A 19,539-nucleotide genomic window follows, 5' to 3' on the forward strand; every position below is an offset into this window, starting at 1 on the left:
AAAAAAAAAAAAAAAACAATCTCGCAATGCCCAACGATTAAGCCGCACTCAGAATAAAATCCACAGTGCCAGTTCGCATTAGTTTGAAACAGGGCGCACACACTGTGCATAGTCCTGCGGCTATTGTCTTTTAGATTTACCACACCACAAGGTCATTCCGAACACGTGAGACCCACTCCATGCGCCCTCCAGGCCCCACAAAACACACTCAAAGGGGGCAACGGACCCAGCGCTATGCATATCTTAGTCTCAACGGATCGCACCAAGCACAACAGACAAAAATAATGAACTAATTTCACATCGCTTCCTTCTTTCATATACAAAACTATTCCTACAGACACATCTAATACACCTAAAAACAGTTCTATCACTTAGGCTAAGTTTGTGTTGTGGCAACCAAAACATCAACAGAAAAAAAAAACACCAGATACAACAAAGAAGACCTTTTCACATCATGCAGGAATTATTTGTCTCCTCAAACTACTTATCATCATGCATAACACTCTAACGTGCGATGGCAACTTGCACGGTCAATCAATTCACAGCAACTACTTCAGGGGCTACATAAAAAAAAAAACATTATCAAATGAGACAGTCAAAACATTCTATTCCCATTAAACATTTACAATCACTAAATCCAACGATCCTCCGAGACGCGAAAGAACATTAGCAGCCTAGTCCAGCGCGCATTGCAATTCTGCAATCCAACAATTTGTTGGGCACATTCGCCTCTCATTCAACTGTGCACGCCTCCTGTTGCAACTGGCTCAGCTTTTTACTGAAGAATGTGACTGATCTATCACATTCACCTATCCTTAGGAAGAGGAAAGCTCTAGTTTTCGTTTTTTATGCAACCGTGGCCAAACAAAAAGTTTTGCTAGAGTTGGTTGCCGTCAACTCGGAAAACAATGCGAAGGCCTCTACTCAATCAAATGCTACCTGTGCCTCAACATTTCACGGCAGCGTGTTCGACATTCTCGAACTGCTGTTACCAACAAATAACTGACTTTTCACTAAGAGCCTCTCACAATGTCACCACTTTTCCGTAACACGTCATACCTAACCACTAAAGAGAAAATGCAAAACTTGTTACAAAAATAACCTCCCGGCGCGTAAGAAAACTGCTTTAAACCTGAAAAAAAAAAACACTTAGACCGAAATCATCTGTAACTAATCCGGTAGTTTGATTCTCTGAAGAACTTACAACTCTATTTCACACGTGAGTCGCACACGCGATGGTCCTGTACTGACTACTTTTCCTTTTGAATGGTGAATACACAAGACGTAGAACCCTTTCGTTCGATCGCCCGACCCCAATGCTAGCCGCTTTTCAACTCGCTTTCTCGTTTTCGTTTCTGAGAAGCTACCACCGCAAGAGTTGCTGTGTGCCAACACTTCATGTCAGTGCGACTCTTGCCCCCACTGATTGCCGGGCCTGCTTCCCGTCTAAATGCTCCTTGATGTGCGACCCCTTTTTCATCTGACGCCGCACATAAGCCAGTGGCTCATCTCTTTTCTGCAATCCATGAAGACCATTTCCATCTAATGGACCAACCGCTCGCTCTCTACATTAGTTCAATCAGCTGCAGAATTGCAACTTTTCAATTGTGCCTGCTCTTCAAGTTATGTGGACTTAGTAGTTTGATGCTCCCTTTCTCGGCCGTCCTGTTTCTCCACTGTGCACTGCACAGTGTGTAGTGTACACGCATCCCGAAGAAGTACGGCCACTAGCGTGGGTCCGGACTTGGCGAGCCGCAGGGCACGCGTTAACAGTCGCCATGGCGAGAATACGATACTGCTCAAAATCGCAACACTTTATTGTCTGTGGCAACACCAAACGCAGTACAGCCCGTTGCAAAGGCGCAGCGGTAAAACAAATGGGCTTGCCCACGCCACAGCCATAAAAGTACTACACAGGGTGCCACGAGCACGTCTCCGTGGTAAAGGTGATTCATGGAGACTCCGGGACCAAGGCCCGGTTGCTTGAGCGAGGGCAAAGGCGCTCGTGTTGGCTTTGAAGGGAGAAGGGTAGGCGCAGCTTGACCACGCACCAAGACACCGTACCACCCTTCGGCCTAGCGTTCAGAAGGGGGGGGGGGGGGGGGGCGACATAAGGTAAGCGTTCACCGCGGGCGTAAGGCGCTGTTGGCGAAGTCCGAACGAGCCCCACAGGGAGCTGATGGACGGAAAAGAAAAACATGCTTACCCCCATGTCATTCTCAGAGAAGCCTCTCTCTACTCCCGAAGCGCGCGCGCAAAGCCTCTCGAGAGACTCCGCACACGGTGCCACAGTCAACATCCGCTACCGGGTGAGGGGGTTAAATGTCACTCAGCTCTCCCAGCGCGGCAGACAGTGGAGGAGGGGAGACATGTCGGGACATGAACGGAGGAAGAGGCGGCAAAGCCCGCGCAAAGGCAGCGGGCAGGCCTGAGTTCCCACATCCCCCTCTCCTAAATTTGCCTTTTACCGGTCTGCAAAGGCAGCCGGACGTCACCCATGCAGTTAAAATGACACTGCTGTAAGCGACAGCTAACCTCAGTCCAGCCCTGTAACTGCTGCAAAAAAAAAAAGATGACAAAGGAGAAACAAAAATATTAATAACAAAATAAACACATGACACTATAAAAATAATTGCGGAAGGGAGCACAGGAAAGTGGTAGTGTTCGTGGTCCTGAAGCGGGAGAGCGTCCACCGCGCGAAGGGGCGGAAGAGCGTGACAATGCCCGCCAGGTGCGATGCCCGAGTGCGAGGTCAGACTGATGGCTCGTTGCTGCTCTCGATTAGCCACGAGTCCAACCAACGCCGCTTCGGTTGTGGTTCAGAGGCCCCGCATTTCTGGCTCGTTGACGGAGCTGGGACGTTGTGGGAAGCTTCAGTGATCAGGGAGGTCAAACCAGAATTGGCTACGAGGCACCCTGGCATTGGCCGGCAGCATATAGCTGCTTTCAGCTGGTCTCGCGCAGGAGCCATGGTGGGAAAGGCAGCAGGGCTTCTTTGACGACGGCCGAGAGCAGAGCACAGCCAGACTGTCTCACGTCAGTAGGTCAATGCCCCGAGCACCTCTAGTGTCCGCGTCGATACACACTCTTCACGGGCACGCACTGAAGCGTAATGCACTTACACACTCACAGAAGCACGTACACACACCGCCGACGGCTGCGCGAGCGTAGGCGCAAAGCGTCCTTCGTCTCTCTCTCCACGCATACGCACCGATACTGAACGTCACAACTCCCTTTGTGGCAGACAAATTAAACACGAAAAGAAAAGTAAAACAGAGCCAAATGACACTCAATATGTCACGAAAAGAAAATAAAAAAGATAAAATACATAAATAACACTTAATATTAGACAAAAGAAACATAAAATACACAAGAACACTTAAAAAAAAAGAAATACTGGCAGCAGACTGGGCGGGGTCGACTTCTTCACGAGAAAAGGCCGTTGTCCCGCCGCGGTAGTCTAGTGGCTAAGGTGCTCGGCTGATGGAGACGGAAATGTTGTAGGCCGTGTGCTCAGATTTGGGTGCACGTTAAAGAACCCCAGGTGGTCAAAATTTCCGGAGCCCTCCTCTACGGCGTCTCTCATAATCATATGGTGGTTTTGGGACGTTAAACCCCACAAATCAATCAATCAATGGAGAAAAGGCCGTAAAGAAGCTAACCTATACTGAGGTTAGACAGTAAACTGAGGTCCTTCGGTTGCGGAGAAGTCCAGCGTCCGGCGCGAAATCACAAAGGTGACCGCTTCCTCAGGTTATATTGGTGCAGGGTCCGAATGCGGTCCGCCGCTCCGGGTGTGCCCCGTTGCTTGAGCGGAGTGCCGCAGGGCGCTGGAGCGAGCTCGTCAATCCGTGACAAACGGCTTCAGGTATGGGATGTGGGCGCGGCTGAGTTTTCGCAAAGGGGATCTTTCAGCTAGTACACGCCAGGGACGCTCACTGACAATCGGTTCATACGACTGGGCGGCTTGCCAACCCTTGGCTCAACCGTTTGTCCGACGTGACAAGCACGGAATAGCGATAAAAACATAAAAACCACGCTTCGTGCCGGGCAAGGTCACAATGTTGCTCGGTTTGCATAAAACTTTGGAGCCACTCAGGTGACTGGCCATGGTTTCGTAATAAGAGGATCGCAACAGTGTGGCTCTCAGACTTTTTTGGGCATAGCCACCTTAAACGGATTGATGGACTCGTCGTCAGTGTCTATATAGTTAAGCAGGAGCCCGTCATGGTCCAGCAAAATGAATCCGCCAAGGACTCAGCGACACACGCTCTTTCAGCCCCCTAATCGCGCCCGCCGCAGAACAAGCAGCGTAACGGCGCTCCGCGCCTCTTCAAGATGGTTTATCGGCGCCCTCTGCAGAGCAAGCAGCGTACACGGCGCTCCATCTCTCCGAGACTCGAAACGGATCACTTTGCTGAGCCTTCAGTAGCTCTTCGCTGCCGAAAGCGATTCCCATGCTCCCAAATCGGGCGCACGGCGTCACGGGTTCGCTCTTGGCACGATGGTCTTCGAAAAGTTCCCCCGCTCGGCCGCCACGCAGTGGACAGCTTACCTGGATAGCAGCCAAGGCCATGCTCATGGGGACTCCCCTTTTCGCCTTTGTTTCGCCCCCGACACTTGCATGTGCTACGGCACCGCTAGCGGCCGTCACACCGAAATCCAGGTTCTCAGCAGACAACAGGGGGCACGAGATAGCGCGTCAGCTACCACGTGTGTTGTGTGTTCACCACAAAACGGGGTGACGACACGGACGGGTGCCGAAGGGTGCCCGTCGATAGAGGCGATGACCTCTTTGTGCAGCGCGACATGCGACGAAGCAGACATGTTGCGACAAGCTCGAATTGCGTAGGCAAACTGAATCGCTAAGAGCAGTCAAACGCTTAGAGCTTTTGATACCGGGTTGGGCGCCAGTGTAGTGTACACGCATCGCGAAGGAGTACGGCCACTAGCGTGGGTTCGGTCTTAGCGAACCGCAGGGCACGGGTTAACCGTCGCCATGGCGAGAACACGATACTGCTCAAAGTCGCAACACTTTTATTGTCTGTGGCAACACCAAACGCAGTACAGCCCATTGCAAAGGCGCGGCAGGAAAGCGAATAGGCTTACCCACGCCACAGGCATAAAAGTACTACACAGGGTGCCACGAGCACGTTTCCATGGTAAAGGTGATCCACGGAGACACCGGGACCAAGGCCCGGTTGCTCGAGCGAGGTCAAAGGCGCTCGCGTTGGCTTCGGAGGGAGACAAGTCGGCGTAGATAGGCCACGCACTAGGACACCGTACCACTCTTCGGCCCAGCGTTCGGAAAGAAGGGGGGGGCGACATAAGGTAAGCGTTCGCCGCGGACGCAAGGCGCTGTTGGCGAAGTTTGAACGAGTCTCACAGGGAGCTGACGGACCGAAAAGAAAAACGTGCTTACCCCCATGTCGTCCCCGGAGAGGCCTCTCTATACTCCCGATGCGCGCGCACAAAGCCTCTTGGGAGACTCCGCGCGCGGCGCCACAGTCAACATCCGCTACGGGGTGAGGGGGTTAAACGTCACTCCGCTCTGCCAGCGCGGCAGACAGCGTAGGAGGGGAGACATGTCGGGACATGAGAACGGAGAAAGAGGCAGCGAAGCCCGCGCAAAGGCAGTGGGCAGGCCTCAATTCCCACAAGTGTTAGCGCTAGAGCTAAAACCTCGAGACACATGCTCTGGCTCCCTCATTGATGAATATTTCTTAGGTCTGATGCCCTGTCTTAAACAGATGTTCTCCCTCGCACTACCCTCTTTTAGATCATTCCGTGGCTTTTGCCGGTGACAACGAAGATATTCGTAACCTGTGAGAGTAAGCAAGATGGAGACACTCGTATTCAACTGATCGGTCACTGCACATCGCAATTTCACAGACTGAGCCGCGCTTCTCGAGGAGGTTGGAAGACTTCGAGGTACATAGAGCAGTTGTGCTGTAAAACAATGCTCAAAAGTGTCAATTACCTTTATTACCTTTACTGCTCTCACGCGAAATCTCGGCGAATACCTGATTCGCCCGTATCACCGTTATATTCGCACCCAAATCAATTCGAGTGAAACAGGGTTTGTCCTACATGAAAATGTCAAGACACCGGTCTCTCAGGATTGAGTGTTTCATGACGACAGTGTGTCGCAACGATGTAGCTCGGCTCTCAAATGACCGCAGATTCTGCGGAGCTACGCATAAAACTACTGCTTTATTAGCAGCAGTGCCACGGGAGAGCTCGCGATTCCTTTGGAAGTGGCCCTGCCGTGGACATCGAAGACAAACTCCTGAATTAGGGTTCAAGCTTGCACCAGCGGACTGTTTAGCTTGCGCCCTATAATTTAACCCTCTTGACGTAGCACCTTGCCAGCTCCATTGCACAACTACCTGACTGCCACTGTAGAGGCTCTCTTCAAAATTGGCGGCTAACTCCGCAATATTCTTAGGCTTCAACCAGCCCTTTACTTCCTCCTTAGTGACCAGTGAGCGGAGATCACTCGGCATTACCTACATTAGCCTGTCAGCTATAAGCAACTTCTGAAGACCTTCAAATGTCTCCACATCTCTACTTCTAAGGTAGTAAGTGAAGGTCGTCTCCATACGCGCTGTCACTTAGCTCCAAGACTCATGTGCTTCTCTTTTGATATCCACAAACATTCGCCGGTATTCGCTTGGAGTCATCCGTAGCTCCTTCAGCACTCTAGTCTTTAGATATAAATATAGCATTACCCAACCGATTGATCGGCAACGAGCATACGCATCTTGTCACTTAAAAATGGCAAAAGGATCATGCCCTGTATTTCCTCGGGTATGCTCAATGCCGCAAACAGAGCGTCCACATGTTTGAACTAAGCGGGAACGGTAGGCTCATTGGTCGGCATAGGTACTAAGACTGCTTTAAGCTCTTTTGTGTACCGTCCAATACTGGTCTGCTTGTTCCGGTTGTCCGGACCCCCTGATGAAGCAAGCGATGACCTCATTTTCTCTAGCTCAAGCTTTAGCTCTAACACTTTAATCTCGAGCTTCAACTCGCAGGTGCGAACCGATTCATCCACAATGTCACCTTCCATCACATCTCTGTATAATCCGCCATCTCCCACTGTGTGCCTGAATTCAAGTGCATTCAGTAAAAAAAATTTGGGGGGCCCCGAGAAAAGCACAAAGCAGGCTTCACCTTGCAGTGATGCATCGCCCGATGACCACGTTAGTTGGAACGACGTTCGTCTCGTGGCCAGCGCTGGTTGTGACGAATCCTTTAATTCTCTGGGTGCTCGACCGGACCATCCCTGTCGTTGTCTGAAGTCAGCCGCGCCGACGGTGCCTGCTGCTCGGCTCTTGTTTACAGACACACAGCACTTTTGCGCTGCCCAACTCCTGGGCCCAATGTTGACCGGCAGGCTCGTACCGAATGCCAACGCTGCTTCTCGCAGCGCGCCAACAGGTCTTAATGAAGCGAGCATCTTCACGCTGCTTCTCGCAGCGCACTAGCAGGTCCCAAAAAACAGTGAGCATCTTATGAGCTTCTCGGACTTCAGTGCCTTCCTCTGCAGGCTTTCCAATCCACGTCAACTGCGCCAGTTAATTTCTTTCTCCTCAACTAGCTTCTACACTAGCTAAAGAGAGAATTTGTTGAGGTTCGCTGTGGGTGTCTCTCGATGACTCAGGTGCTCAGTCACAGCGTGAAAGAAGAGCAGTAGTCTGGTGAAGAGACGTTTTATTGCAGCCTGAAGCATCTGCCCGAGTCCAAGCCCGAACCTCTGCTCTTATCTCACAGTCAAACACCCCGTTTTGAACCTTCGATTGAACAAAGGACCTTCACAGAAGCCAATCACACGTTGGGGCTCGCATCATTACAACCAATCTCAGACACACTTTCATAACAGGCACTGCATTGGTAAAAATCATGTCACCAAATAAAACACAAAAAGGAATACGTTCTCCGCGTGTCACACTCTCTTCCATATCAGGTGGTGCTGGCCTCCGTCAGCTGACCTCCGTCGGTAGCTGTTCTCACGCTCGAGTTCCGTCAAATCGCTCAATAAAGAATGCTTCGTAGAAGCCTCTTCAAGCACGGTGAGTACACTGTCACTCTCTGTGTGTTGACCAGGTGTGCACGAGACAGCAAGGCGCCCCGCCATCTTGACAACACTTGGTAATGACGTATAGCCGGGGAGCATAAGCTCGTCTCTGTGCCGCAACCATGGTTAGCCCAGTGGTCGCATCCGTGTGGCATTCTCAATTACACACGTGCATGCCAACAATGACTTAAACTCGGATGACCGCGCTTGACGTAATTCTTGCCAGACACGCTTCCGAGTAAGCTTTCCCCTTCTAGTCCCAGACGGGGCGACCTTGCCAGTTCCGCTCGTGAACCATGTGAACGAAGGAGTCTACTTTCATTCCCGTGTGTGGGTCTTCTGCGTTCGCCTTCGCGGAAACTGATCTTGAGTTGATGGGTTGGGAACTCCGCGCTCTGCAGCAGCCGCATTATCTGCGCATACACACAACACGCCACTAATTGTTGCCTTACACTAACTTGTGAGCTAGTTGATCCATATGCTAAATGGTAATGATGCTATTCAAGAGAAAATATCGAATGCTGGAAAAAGTGTCAAGGTGCTCTTTGCCATCTTGTTGACTGACTGTTTTTGTTGTAATAAATCCTGTAAACAGTAGTCTATCTTGCCCTTTTCGATAACAATTTGCTTGGCATCTCCTTTTTTAGCTTTGTACATACACCTTGCAACATTGCAGAAGGAGAGAGGAGAGACATTCCTGGAAAGCATGCTGAGTGCCTGCCGCGAGTTGTTCAACGAGCGAGACCAACTGCTACGGCCGCTGGATGCTACGATGGTGGTGCCACGCCGTTGGACAGCCTATGTATGCTTCCTGGCCGAACTGCTGCTGGGATTGAGGGGCCGCATATCAACCAGTTGTCCAACTGGTGGCCGAGGCACAGCAAGCCGCACATTGTGCTTGGTCATGCTGCTCTGTGACTGCTGTCATATTATCCTGCGACCTCCTTCGCTTGGCAATCCGGCTGAGGCAAGCTCACCTTTTTATGCAGCTACAATCACTTGTGTTTGAAGTTTGAGTTCCGGATGACCACAGTAACGCCTGTGAACAGAATGAGCACAGTTCAGGCCATTCTATGATTTGTCGAGTAAGCCAGGACATATAAGCAGCTTGATAGGTAGAATAGTCTTCTATAATACCGTAGACTCCCAGTAAACGGAACCTGAGGGGACCGCAAAAAATGTGTTCCATTCAACAGGAGTTCTGTTCACTCAGAGATGAGCATAGGTGCAGAATACAAGCCCGAAACCAAGTATTGCAGAGGCAATAGTTCTGCTTATGCAGTAGTTCCATTTAACAGATTTCAGTTTACTGAGAGTCTGCTGTATTTACAATGAAACACAAAATCGCCTACTTTGTTGAGTCGACACAATTTGACATCCTGTACACGTACAGGCAAACCTCGTTCGTGTGAATGTACCTGTTTTAAACATATTGTCACGGGTATAGAAAGGTACCTCAGGCACGGGCGCAGAAATGACACGGAAAGAATGAAGACGACGATGTTGTTGTGGGATTGTGTCTGGACTGCCCTGTTATCCTGAACCCTTGCGCACTGTGTGCAGTGTTAGCCCAACCAGCGTTAATTTATTAAATACTCCTCGTTACGTATTTTTGATGGAAGTTCGACAGCACCTCTATGTTACATGTCTTCTGCGACAAGCAGTAAATTATCCACATGAGCTGCAACTCGGCCCTTGGCGGAGATATGTAGCGGCAGAAATACTGTGTTTTTTCACTGCATATACAACACATTGTCAGAGCCGCAAATACAGGCAGAAGAACACGAGGGTGAATTTTAAGTGCCATGGGTATAGAAAGGAATGTCATGAGTATGTCATGGGTATAGAAAGGTACCTCAGGCACAGAAATGACACAGAATGAATAAAGACGATGATGATGTTGTGGGGCTGTGTCTGGACTGCCCTGTTGACCTGCAACTGACCGGCCGAACAAGTCACGGAGTTTCTGCTTGCACACGTTCCAACTCGTCAGGTCTTCCTTGTGCGTCTCGTAGCAGGCGCGTGCAGTACCTTGCAAGTAAAAGATGATGTTGGCCAACATAAGTGTCTCATCTCACCTGTATTGCTTGCTGAAGTGCTCATATAAGGCGAGCCATTCGTCAACGTTAGTTGTGTCGGTGCTGCAAAATGTACCTCGATCGAGAAGATTCGAAGAGATCACAAGTGACGGAGCAGGCATAGACTGAACGGACGATGCACTGCTTTCAGGCATCGTGGTTGGACGACGGTGACGTCCGCTACGGAGACCCAGATTTGGAATGTTACCCAGCACTTCCACCAAAATATGTAACGGGGAGTATTTAATAAGTTAACGCCGGTTGGGCTAACACAGCAAACAGTGCGTAAGGATGCAGGACAACAGGGCAGTCCAGACACAGCCCCTTAACAATGTCATCTTCATTCCTTCTGTGTCATTTCTGCACCCGTGCCTGAGGTACCTTTCTATACCGGTGACAATATTAATGGTTCAAACAGTTTCAATGAATCCCCAGTCGACTCTCGTAGAGACTCGGTTGGGGATTCGGTTGGGGACAATTGGATTTGGTTATGGAATCGGTTGGGGACGCCATCTTGGCTAGAGATATTGAGGCTCAGGACTAGAGTTGGATCAGTATTATTTCCGGTTCCACGGGATAGCCAGTTATTGTGTGGATGTTTCTTGTTTGTGTGATTTTTAAGGGTTTTCTCATGTTTTGCCATTGTGTAAAATTAAAATGGGTTTGCTGTGTTACCACCGACTTGCTTCTCTCTCTCAATCCTACCCTTTGCAAGCGCTCCCGAGGTACATTCGTGGGCCTGCCACGCTGGTATTGCTTAAGGAAACTTGGACTAGCATACACGGAGCGCACCTATGTACGAATTGCTCCGCAACTAGTTGCCATGTGTTGTACCAAACTTTGGTGGCTTATGGTGATTTATTCAGTCTACTGGTCTTCGATAGTGTTACCTTTAAGAAAAGAATGTTACCTTTTTTATACATTGTTTTTTATGCTAATATTTAGAAATAGTGTTAAAAAACGCTGAGAAATAGTACGACTATAAGTAGAATAGTCATACTATTTACTACTAGTGCTACTGAGACAGGAAGGGAATTATGGGCTAGTTAGTAATAGTTCTGTTTCGATAACTCACAGCGCAAGATGGACGCAGACAAAGTATAAGAGAACACGAGCGCTGACTCTCAACTAGAGATTTATTAAAGGAAAGGCACGAATATCTTCTTGCGCTGTGAGTTATCTAAAATGAAAGTGCTACTTAGATGTCAACGAAAATCGTTGCAGCGTGTCATTTTTCGTGGATGCGGCATTGGAGACAACAAGCTAGCAAATCTCACAAATCGTGGCCAATTAATCAACTAAATCGTGGCAGTCAATGGTGAACTTAAAAGTAAGTCTATGTGAAACATTGTTCGTGCAAACTTAAAAGAAAACGAAAGAAGAGACACAGAAAAGACACGGCGGCGCTTTTCCGCGTCTCTTCTTTCATCTTTTTTCAAGTTTGCGCCAACGATATTTTACACAGCTACACACCAACTACTCCGACAGCATACGTTACTAAATGTAAGGCTTTTTTTCACAAGGAAAAAACTGGTATTGCTTAAACACTACCTGTAGGTGCAGCGGCTCAATAAGCTGAGCAAGCACGGGGTTGAGCGTCTATAGTTGTAACATTTTGCAATGCTGTGTCGGCCAGGTGCGCAACTATACCACAACAAGGTCAATTATTATTATTATTATTATTATTATTATTATTATTATTATTATTATTATTATTATATTTTACCATCAGTGTTTTACAGCATTGCAGAGGGAAAGGGCAAAAACAAAACACAAAAGTAAGAAAAAATACTGCCAAAGCACAGAAAGTACCAAATATTCAACAATAGGAAAAATTTTAAAAATGGTGTGAAATACAAACAAGTCATGAAAACAATTAGGCATTATCGCATTAGAAAATTTCAATGCACATTGCAAAGAAGGTATTAAAAGGGTCCCTTTAGACCACTTGTGGAGCAAATCATTGGCACTATAATTCCATCTAAACACCCATTATTAATGGGGGACGTGGCAATGAAAACTATCTTTGTTATTTATGGGGCTAAAAGGATGAAATTTGGCACACCGATGTGGTTTGTTATGCTGATATCATAACTGAAATCAGTTTTGAGATATCTCTCGTAGATTTTGAGTTACGGCACTTGATATAGTCTCATTGTCATCCCACAATAATTATAGACAAAAGTTCGTCAAAATTTTTTATTTAGCATATTTAGCAAGGCCCACTTGGTGCCGTAAAGCTATTGGTTTATTTTTTTTAATGTCCACACGAGCACAGAAAAAATTTTTGAAATGTCCAATAAATATTTTCTTAAGGACAACTTTTGCAAAGATAGAATTAAAAAATTTTTATGATCGCCAAATAAAATGAATAGCGTTACGGCACTCACCAATGTTTCAGGATCTAAGTGCAAAAAACAGAATGACTTTATCTTCATTAGCTATGAAGTAGCGCTGGGATGACTGACAGCAACTGCACGAAAAATGGAAGCTGAGAAAACGGAGCTCAAAGTTTTATTTCATGAAAGCAGTTAAATATTAACTCTAAACACCTAAAACCCGCCTGGGATGTAGTCCTTTGCCTCTGCAGAGACATTTTGTTTTGATTTTAATCCAGTTTTTTGCTTCTTTGGAGCAGTTTCGTGCACTTTGGTTGCCTTTTTCATGCGCCGTGCGTCCATTTCAGCAGCACAGCAGGGAGCACGATCCTGGAGTGTACCCAAGTTGTGGTGTGATCTCCTGTAATGCTTTTCCACAGCCAGCATTAAAACGGCAAGCTGCATTTGCCACAGAACTGTTAGGAGAGAGGCAAACTGTGTTTTGGATTGGAGTGACCAAATCACATTGTTGAGAGACTCAATGGCATTTTGAGTTCTGCCTTGCTGGCATGTTTCCAGAAGTTCCCTTGCTGAAAGGCACTTATATATAGGCAGGAGTGCTGCCCGAACATGTGCAGGAAGCTGCAGCTTGTGTGCAGGTGCTGGTTCCCCTGAAGCTGCCGCAGCATTAAACTTGCACCACGAGTTCACTCCAGTCGGGCAGCGCTCATGGCCTGTCTCATAATCAGTGGATTTAACATGGTAAAAAGTAGCCATGATGACCTTTTCCATGGCTGGCACATCGTTTGGGTTACTTTTGATGGCCCATCCATAACAGTTGGTGAGCTTTTTAATTAAGCCATGTGTGAGGCGGCCTCCTCCGCTCATGCTGAGCTCTCAGTCCTTGCTCTTGTTTTTCTCAACAAGGTTGCGCAAACCCGTGCCCATTCTTTTTTTTTTACATAGTTCACACATTCTTGCTTTTGTATGGCTATGAAGCCATACACCTTATCCTCACTGAGGGCACTATACGTGCGGCTATCGCCATCGCAAAGGATATTTGCATAGCGGAGCTGGTGTTTTTGAAGTGATCCTTGAAACGTGGTCTTTGCCGCAATTGTTTCCATCTGCCCTGCATTTGCCTTCATGTTTTTTGGCACTGTGGTTCGTGTTTTTCATACCACTCCAAGTATCCACTGTCCTGATGCCATGGTCCAAGAGCACAGCCTTGGCAGTAGTTGGAGAGCACACAGTGGTCAAAGACAAGGCCACAGTATAACTCGATGACACAGCCATTACCGATGTGGCTTGTGTGGCCCCTTGTCATCCAAATGCCATCGTAGATAACGTCAATGTTCCCTGGGGCACATCCAAGGTCCCTATATATCTGACGCACCTTCTCTACGCTTGCTGCCTCTATTACTGTGGCTGCAGATGCAGTGGCAGGGTGACTACGCTTGCCGTGCAGCCTCCTGTATGACTTATGATGCACTCCTCTATGCGAAATGTCCATGCGGGAAAAAATATCATTTAGTGCAGTTTGATTTTTGCCAACAGACTGCACAGCTCTCACCGCACGAACGTTTATTTCAAATGGATTGATCTGCTGAGGACCAGCACGCCTTGGGGATGACCACTAGTTACTTATTATTCCACAGTGGTCGCATATCACTGCCATTTTTGCTGCGAGGCTTGAGGCATAGTCCAGTTTCAAATGGAACTGGGGCTCTCCCACACTGGTGACTGCAAAATTCGGACAGCAGCTTGTCCATCATCACTTTGTTTGCAATAAAAAATGATGCCTCGGGAACAACATTATTGTCACTCTTGCCATTGTTCATTAGCTGAAATTTCCTCTTCGTGGCCGGGGTATCAGATAATGCATTCAAAGCGTCCGCTCGTGTTTCTTTTCGTCTGAAATCTCTTCAGCAGTGAGAGCTGGAGCCGAAATCCGCTGTTTAATACTCGATGCGCGAACATCTGCGCTTGCCAAAGTCACGTTGCCATTGCTCGCAGAAGCGCGGTCTCCACTGCTTGTGGACGCGTCAAGGCCGCAGGCGGACTCATCAATTCGGCACGTGGACACATCAACACCGCACGCGACCCCTCGACTCGGCACGTGGACACATCAACACCGCACGCGGACCCGTCGACTCGGCACATGGACACAAGACTACATGCGGGCGCGCCGTCAGCCCAGCGCACGGTCAGGTCGTAACCAGCGCATATGGACGCACTGTCACGGTCACATACGGGAGAGCTTTCCCGATCTCCCACGTGCTCCGGCATTTCCTGCTTGGTGAGGTCAGTGGCATTCGTTTCTGTGTCCAGCCTTCTCCTTTTATTCCATGGCTTTCGCCGTTTCCTGTACACGTGGGCCGTTCGGTACTTTGCTCCTTTGGGGCTCATCGCAGAACACACGTGCCTGGTTTCGACGATCAAGACGAGAATGAACAAAACGCGCAGCTCACTCCCACGCAAATGCACTCGAAAGCCATTCAAAACTTATACAACCAATAGGAGCGTGCCATGTGCCCCCATGTGACTATTGCAGCCAATCGCGATGCCCCTTTTGCTCTTTTTTCACTCGCTTTTGCTGGTTTTAGTTTACGTTGGAGAAATACGGCCCTGCGGCCATCTTCAGCTTCGATCTCGCCTCTTCACAATGACACCGAGATGGCGGTGCTAAGCCGTGCGAGAGCCGTGGAATTTTCAGCGCGGCAGCACTTTCCGAAGCCCGATTTTCTCGCAGTTTTCGATGATAACACACAGAGAAAGTGCTGTTTCCTCGATTAGTATTGCATATTTCGTTATAATATTTCATCGCGAGGTAGAAGAAGCTCTGAGAATTGCAAAAAAAATTAATCCAAAATTCGAAAATTTTGACTGACCAAATTGACCGTTCCCATTGTCGCGTCCTCCCTTAACGGAGCTACGAGTACTAAATAGGTACCCTCCTCCTCTGCTCTGCCTTTCACCTTCAACTGCCCTCAACCATTTTTTTTAACACTCGGGATTAAGCTCTGCCTTCATGGGGCCCTGCATCGCGATGAGACGGGAGAGAGCGCTTGCGTGACGTCTCATCTACTTCCGGTAAGTCGAAGCCAGTGCAGGAGCCACCGGTGGTCAGGCACTGGACCACTGCTGGGCTGATCGTCTGTTCATGCGCTCAACGCGAGCAGCCTGTGTTTTGTTCCACAGCGCTTTGAACCACTGCTCACCATGGACACCGGGCTTGAAGATCGTTTGCGTCGAATGAGCGATGAAATGGGTTTCAAACCATACAGAGACACACCATTTCGCGGTCCTGCGCTTCATGCCAAAGATGACAGCAGTGATCCGCCACCAACTGACTGACCGGACTTCGATGATCAAGGCAACGATCACGGGTAAGTGTAAATGATTTAAGTAGCCCTTTTTGTTCGATACATGTTCATCCTTGCGTAGCTGCCGAGCTTGCTGTGTCACGCGTGTAACTTCTACATGCTGCATAATCACAAGTGCTGCATAACGTGCTGCATAATCACAAGTGTAGGAACAATGTCGTCATGACAGTTTTTAATTTTGCAGTATTTGTGCGGTGTCCACAATAACGTTAAATTAGGCTGATTTTCGCGAATGCAGGTGTGGCTGCAGGCTTTGTGGAGCGATTCCCACGGCCCTTGAACAAGTCAGCTGTCGTGACATACCGCAAGTTGTTCACGAAAGTTCGGACTGCTGCATAACTCGGAGTTCCGAAGCATGTGCCTAAGCTCCGCTGTGCTGCATGCTCTCTATTGTGAGCTGCAGGAGAACGGCATTGCGGTTGAAGGATAAGGGCCCAGGTAATAGTGCATTAAACAAAAAAAAAAAACATTTTCAAACTGCAGTTTCAGCAACGTCATCTTCTACCTTCTTACAGGAAATACAACTTTCTGGCAAACCACTTCTTCACGCGATGAATTTGGAAGAGAATTGGGCGACGAGGCAGAGTTGCATGCGTAGTCACTGCCATCCAGAAGCAGTTCCCACCAGCTGACTACGTGGGCTTTCGATATCCAGCTCTGTGGGCATGTGAAAGTTTTTTATATTTAACTTGAAAATAAACTGCAAGTTGCCCTTGCTTTCAGCTACGCATCAATGATTTCCGCATTCATTTCCTTTTAGGTTGACCTGTTTTGGGCAGGTTTGTTTTTTTCCGGTGGACACGTTATGCAATCTTTCGCTCCAAAGTACAGTTAAATCTCGATAATTCAAACTCAAAGGAGCCCAAAAGTTTGTACGAATTAAAAGACATTCAAATTATTGAAACCTAAATAGACAGAGGGCTCTCTATGTAGTGGCGCATGTGCATTGAAATAACACACGAGGGGGAAGTCTCAGAAGACTTAAATTTATTCACAAATCACTGGACAGCCGTCATTAGCTTAAGTAATCGGCTTAAGTAAACAAGATGATCGCTCCGGACCTTCTTCCAGCACAGACAGCTGGCATCCGGCACCTGCTGAAATGCTACCGCGACATCTTTGATTTTGATGACCGCCCTTTGGGTCAGACATCCTTTGTAACTCATAGAAACAACACTGGAGACGCCAGCCCCATCTGACGTCCTTATCGCGTGTCTAATGCTGAGCGCCAAGTTATCCAGCACGAAGTTGAAGAAATGCTGACAAAAGACGTCATCAAACCTTCCTGCAGTCCATGGGCGTCTACGGTCGTGCAAGTCAAGAAGAAGGATGGCAGCTGGCGCTTCTGTGTAGACTACCGTCACTTAAACAAAGTAACACGTAAGGACGTGTGTCCACTGCCGCGGATTGACGATGCTCTCGACTGCCTACATGGGTCTGCCTACTTTTCATCTATCGACTTGTGATCAGGATACTTGCAGATTTCTGTCGATCATCGAGACTGTGAGAAAACCGCATTCATCACACCGGGTGGACTTTTCCAGTTCAAGGTTATGCCATTCGGATTGTGTAATGCGCCAGCTACATTTGAACATGATGGACTCTCTCCTGCGCGGATACAAATGGACCACGTGCCTGTGCGATCTCGATGACGTCATCGTATTTTCACCTGCATTCGAGAGCCACCTTAGGCGCCTAACGGCTGTTCTTGAGGTTTTCCGGAAAGAAGGACTTCAGCTCAACTCTTCCAAATGTCGCTTTGGCCGTCGGGAAGTCACTGTGCTGGGCCACCTTGTCAGTGCTCGAGGCGTGCAACCTGATCCTGACAAAATTCGAGTTGTCAAAGGTTTTTCCATACCACATTCCGCAATAGATGTACGGAGTTTTATCGGCCTTTGTTCTTACTTTCGAAGTTTCGTGAAGAACTTTGCTGACATTGCCCGACCACTTACGGAGCTACTGATAAAGGACATGCCTTTTTATTGGGGTACTGACCAAGCAACTGCCTTCAGCACCCTTACAACATTACGTACTTCCCCACCCATCTTGGCCCATTTCGACCCGGCAGCCCATAATGAAGTTCGTACCGATGCCAGCGGACATGGAATTGGTGCTGTTCTCGCCCAGCGGCAACGAGGACAGGATCGCGTCATTGCTTATGCCAGTCGCCTCCTTTCTCCTTCGGAAAGCAAGTTTTCCATTACAGAGCGTGAGTGCCTCACACTAGTCTGGGCAGTCGGAAAATTTCGACCATACTTGTTTGGCCGCACCTTTTCAGTAATTACAGATCACGATGCCTTGTGCTGGCTGTCGTCCCTTAAAGATCCAACAGGACGACTTGGCCGTTGAGCATTGAATTTACAAGAATACAGCTTCGACGTGGCATACAAATCTGGACTAATGCACCAGGATGCCAACTGTCTATCCCGTCACCCCGTGGACCCACCTGACCTTTCAGTGCATGATTCTGACCCTTGTGTCTTCGCCATGTCGGCTTTCACCAACATACACAAAGAACAACTCAGCGATGTCCACTTGCGGTCTATCATGCAGTCTACGGTTGCCCCACGTCGACTCGTCGCTACACTTGTTCGTTCTACGCGATGGCATTCTTTACCGACGCAACACTAGTGCCGAAAGACCAGAGCTACTACTCGTAGTTCCTGCGACACTCCGTTCCACTGTACTTGAACAGCTTCACGATGCCCCAACCGCGGGACGTCTTGGGGTCACGCGCACGTACGATCCCGTGCGGCGTAGATTCTTCTGGCCAGGCCTTTACCGTCCTGTGCGCCGATACGTTGCTGCATGCGAGTCCTGCCAGCGCTCCAAACATTCCACCTTGCCACCAGCTGGTCCGCTCCAACCAATAGACATACCCACCGTTCCCTTCTACCGCGTCGGTCTTGATCTCGTTAGACCATTTCCTACTTCTCTCACTGGAAACAAGTGGATAGCCGTAGCCACTGATTACGCCACAAGATACGCTATCACACGAGCGCTACCGACAAGCTGTGCCACTGACGTCGCGGACTTCTTGCTTTATGATGAAATTTTTCACCATGGCGCTCCTCGACAGCTGCTGACTGATTGTGGTCGCTCATTTCTTTCAAAAGTAGTAAGTGACATCTTTCGCTCGTGTTGCACGCGTCACAAGCTCACCACAGCCTATCACTCATAAAAAAATGGTCTTACCGAGTGCCTAAATCGAACATTGACAACAATGCTCTCCATGTGCGTTTCCAAAGATCACCTTGATTGGGATAGTACTTTGCCTTATGTGACATTCGCGTACAATTCGTCACGCCACGACACCGCTGGCTTCTTCCCCTTCTATTTATTGTTCGGCCGCCATCCAGCGTTACCCTTCGAGACTCTTCTCCCATCAACTACGCAAACGGTTACCGAGTACGCCCAGGATGCCACTGCTCGGGCTCAAGTGGCCCGCCAAATCGCACGGGAACGTCTTCTTGGTTCGCAGCTCTCTCAGAAGGCCCGCTACGATAGCCATCACAGAGTAGTTCCCTACTCTCCAGGTTCATTGATCCTCCTCTGGTTACCATGCCGCCACGTTGGCCTCTCTTCGAAGCTCCTGTCTCACTACTCGGGGCCTTACAAGGTTTTACGCCGGCTTACCGATGTCACATAAGAGATTGCTCCGTTGGACAGTCAGTCAT

At 48.6% G+C, this 19,539-nt stretch overlaps 1 protein-coding gene across 10 annotated transcripts in view; it reads left to right on the forward strand.

Moving 5' to 3' along the window:
- The window catches only part of LOC119166653 (uncharacterized), a 288,262-nt gene that overhangs the window by 230,328 nt on the left and 38,395 nt on the right, over window positions 1-19,539 (forward strand). For 9 of the 10 annotated variants that reach the window (XM_075883322.1, XM_075883325.1, XM_075883323.1 and 6 more), the window contains one exon: window positions 8,757-9,047. The exons of the other annotated variant lie outside the window; for it this stretch is intronic. In XM_075883322.1, the coding sequence (XP_075739437.1) occupies window positions 8,757-9,047 (291 nt within the window). The remainder of the gene's footprint in view (window positions 1-8,756; window positions 9,048-19,539) is intronic. 10 annotated transcript variants of the gene reach the window in all.

The sequence above is a fragment of the Rhipicephalus microplus genome, unplaced genomic scaffold, assembly GCF_043290135.1.
Source record: "Rhipicephalus microplus isolate Deutch F79 unplaced genomic scaffold, USDA_Rmic scaffold_16, whole genome shotgun sequence".
Taxonomy (NCBI): domain Eukaryota; kingdom Metazoa; phylum Arthropoda; class Arachnida; order Ixodida; family Ixodidae; genus Rhipicephalus; species Rhipicephalus microplus.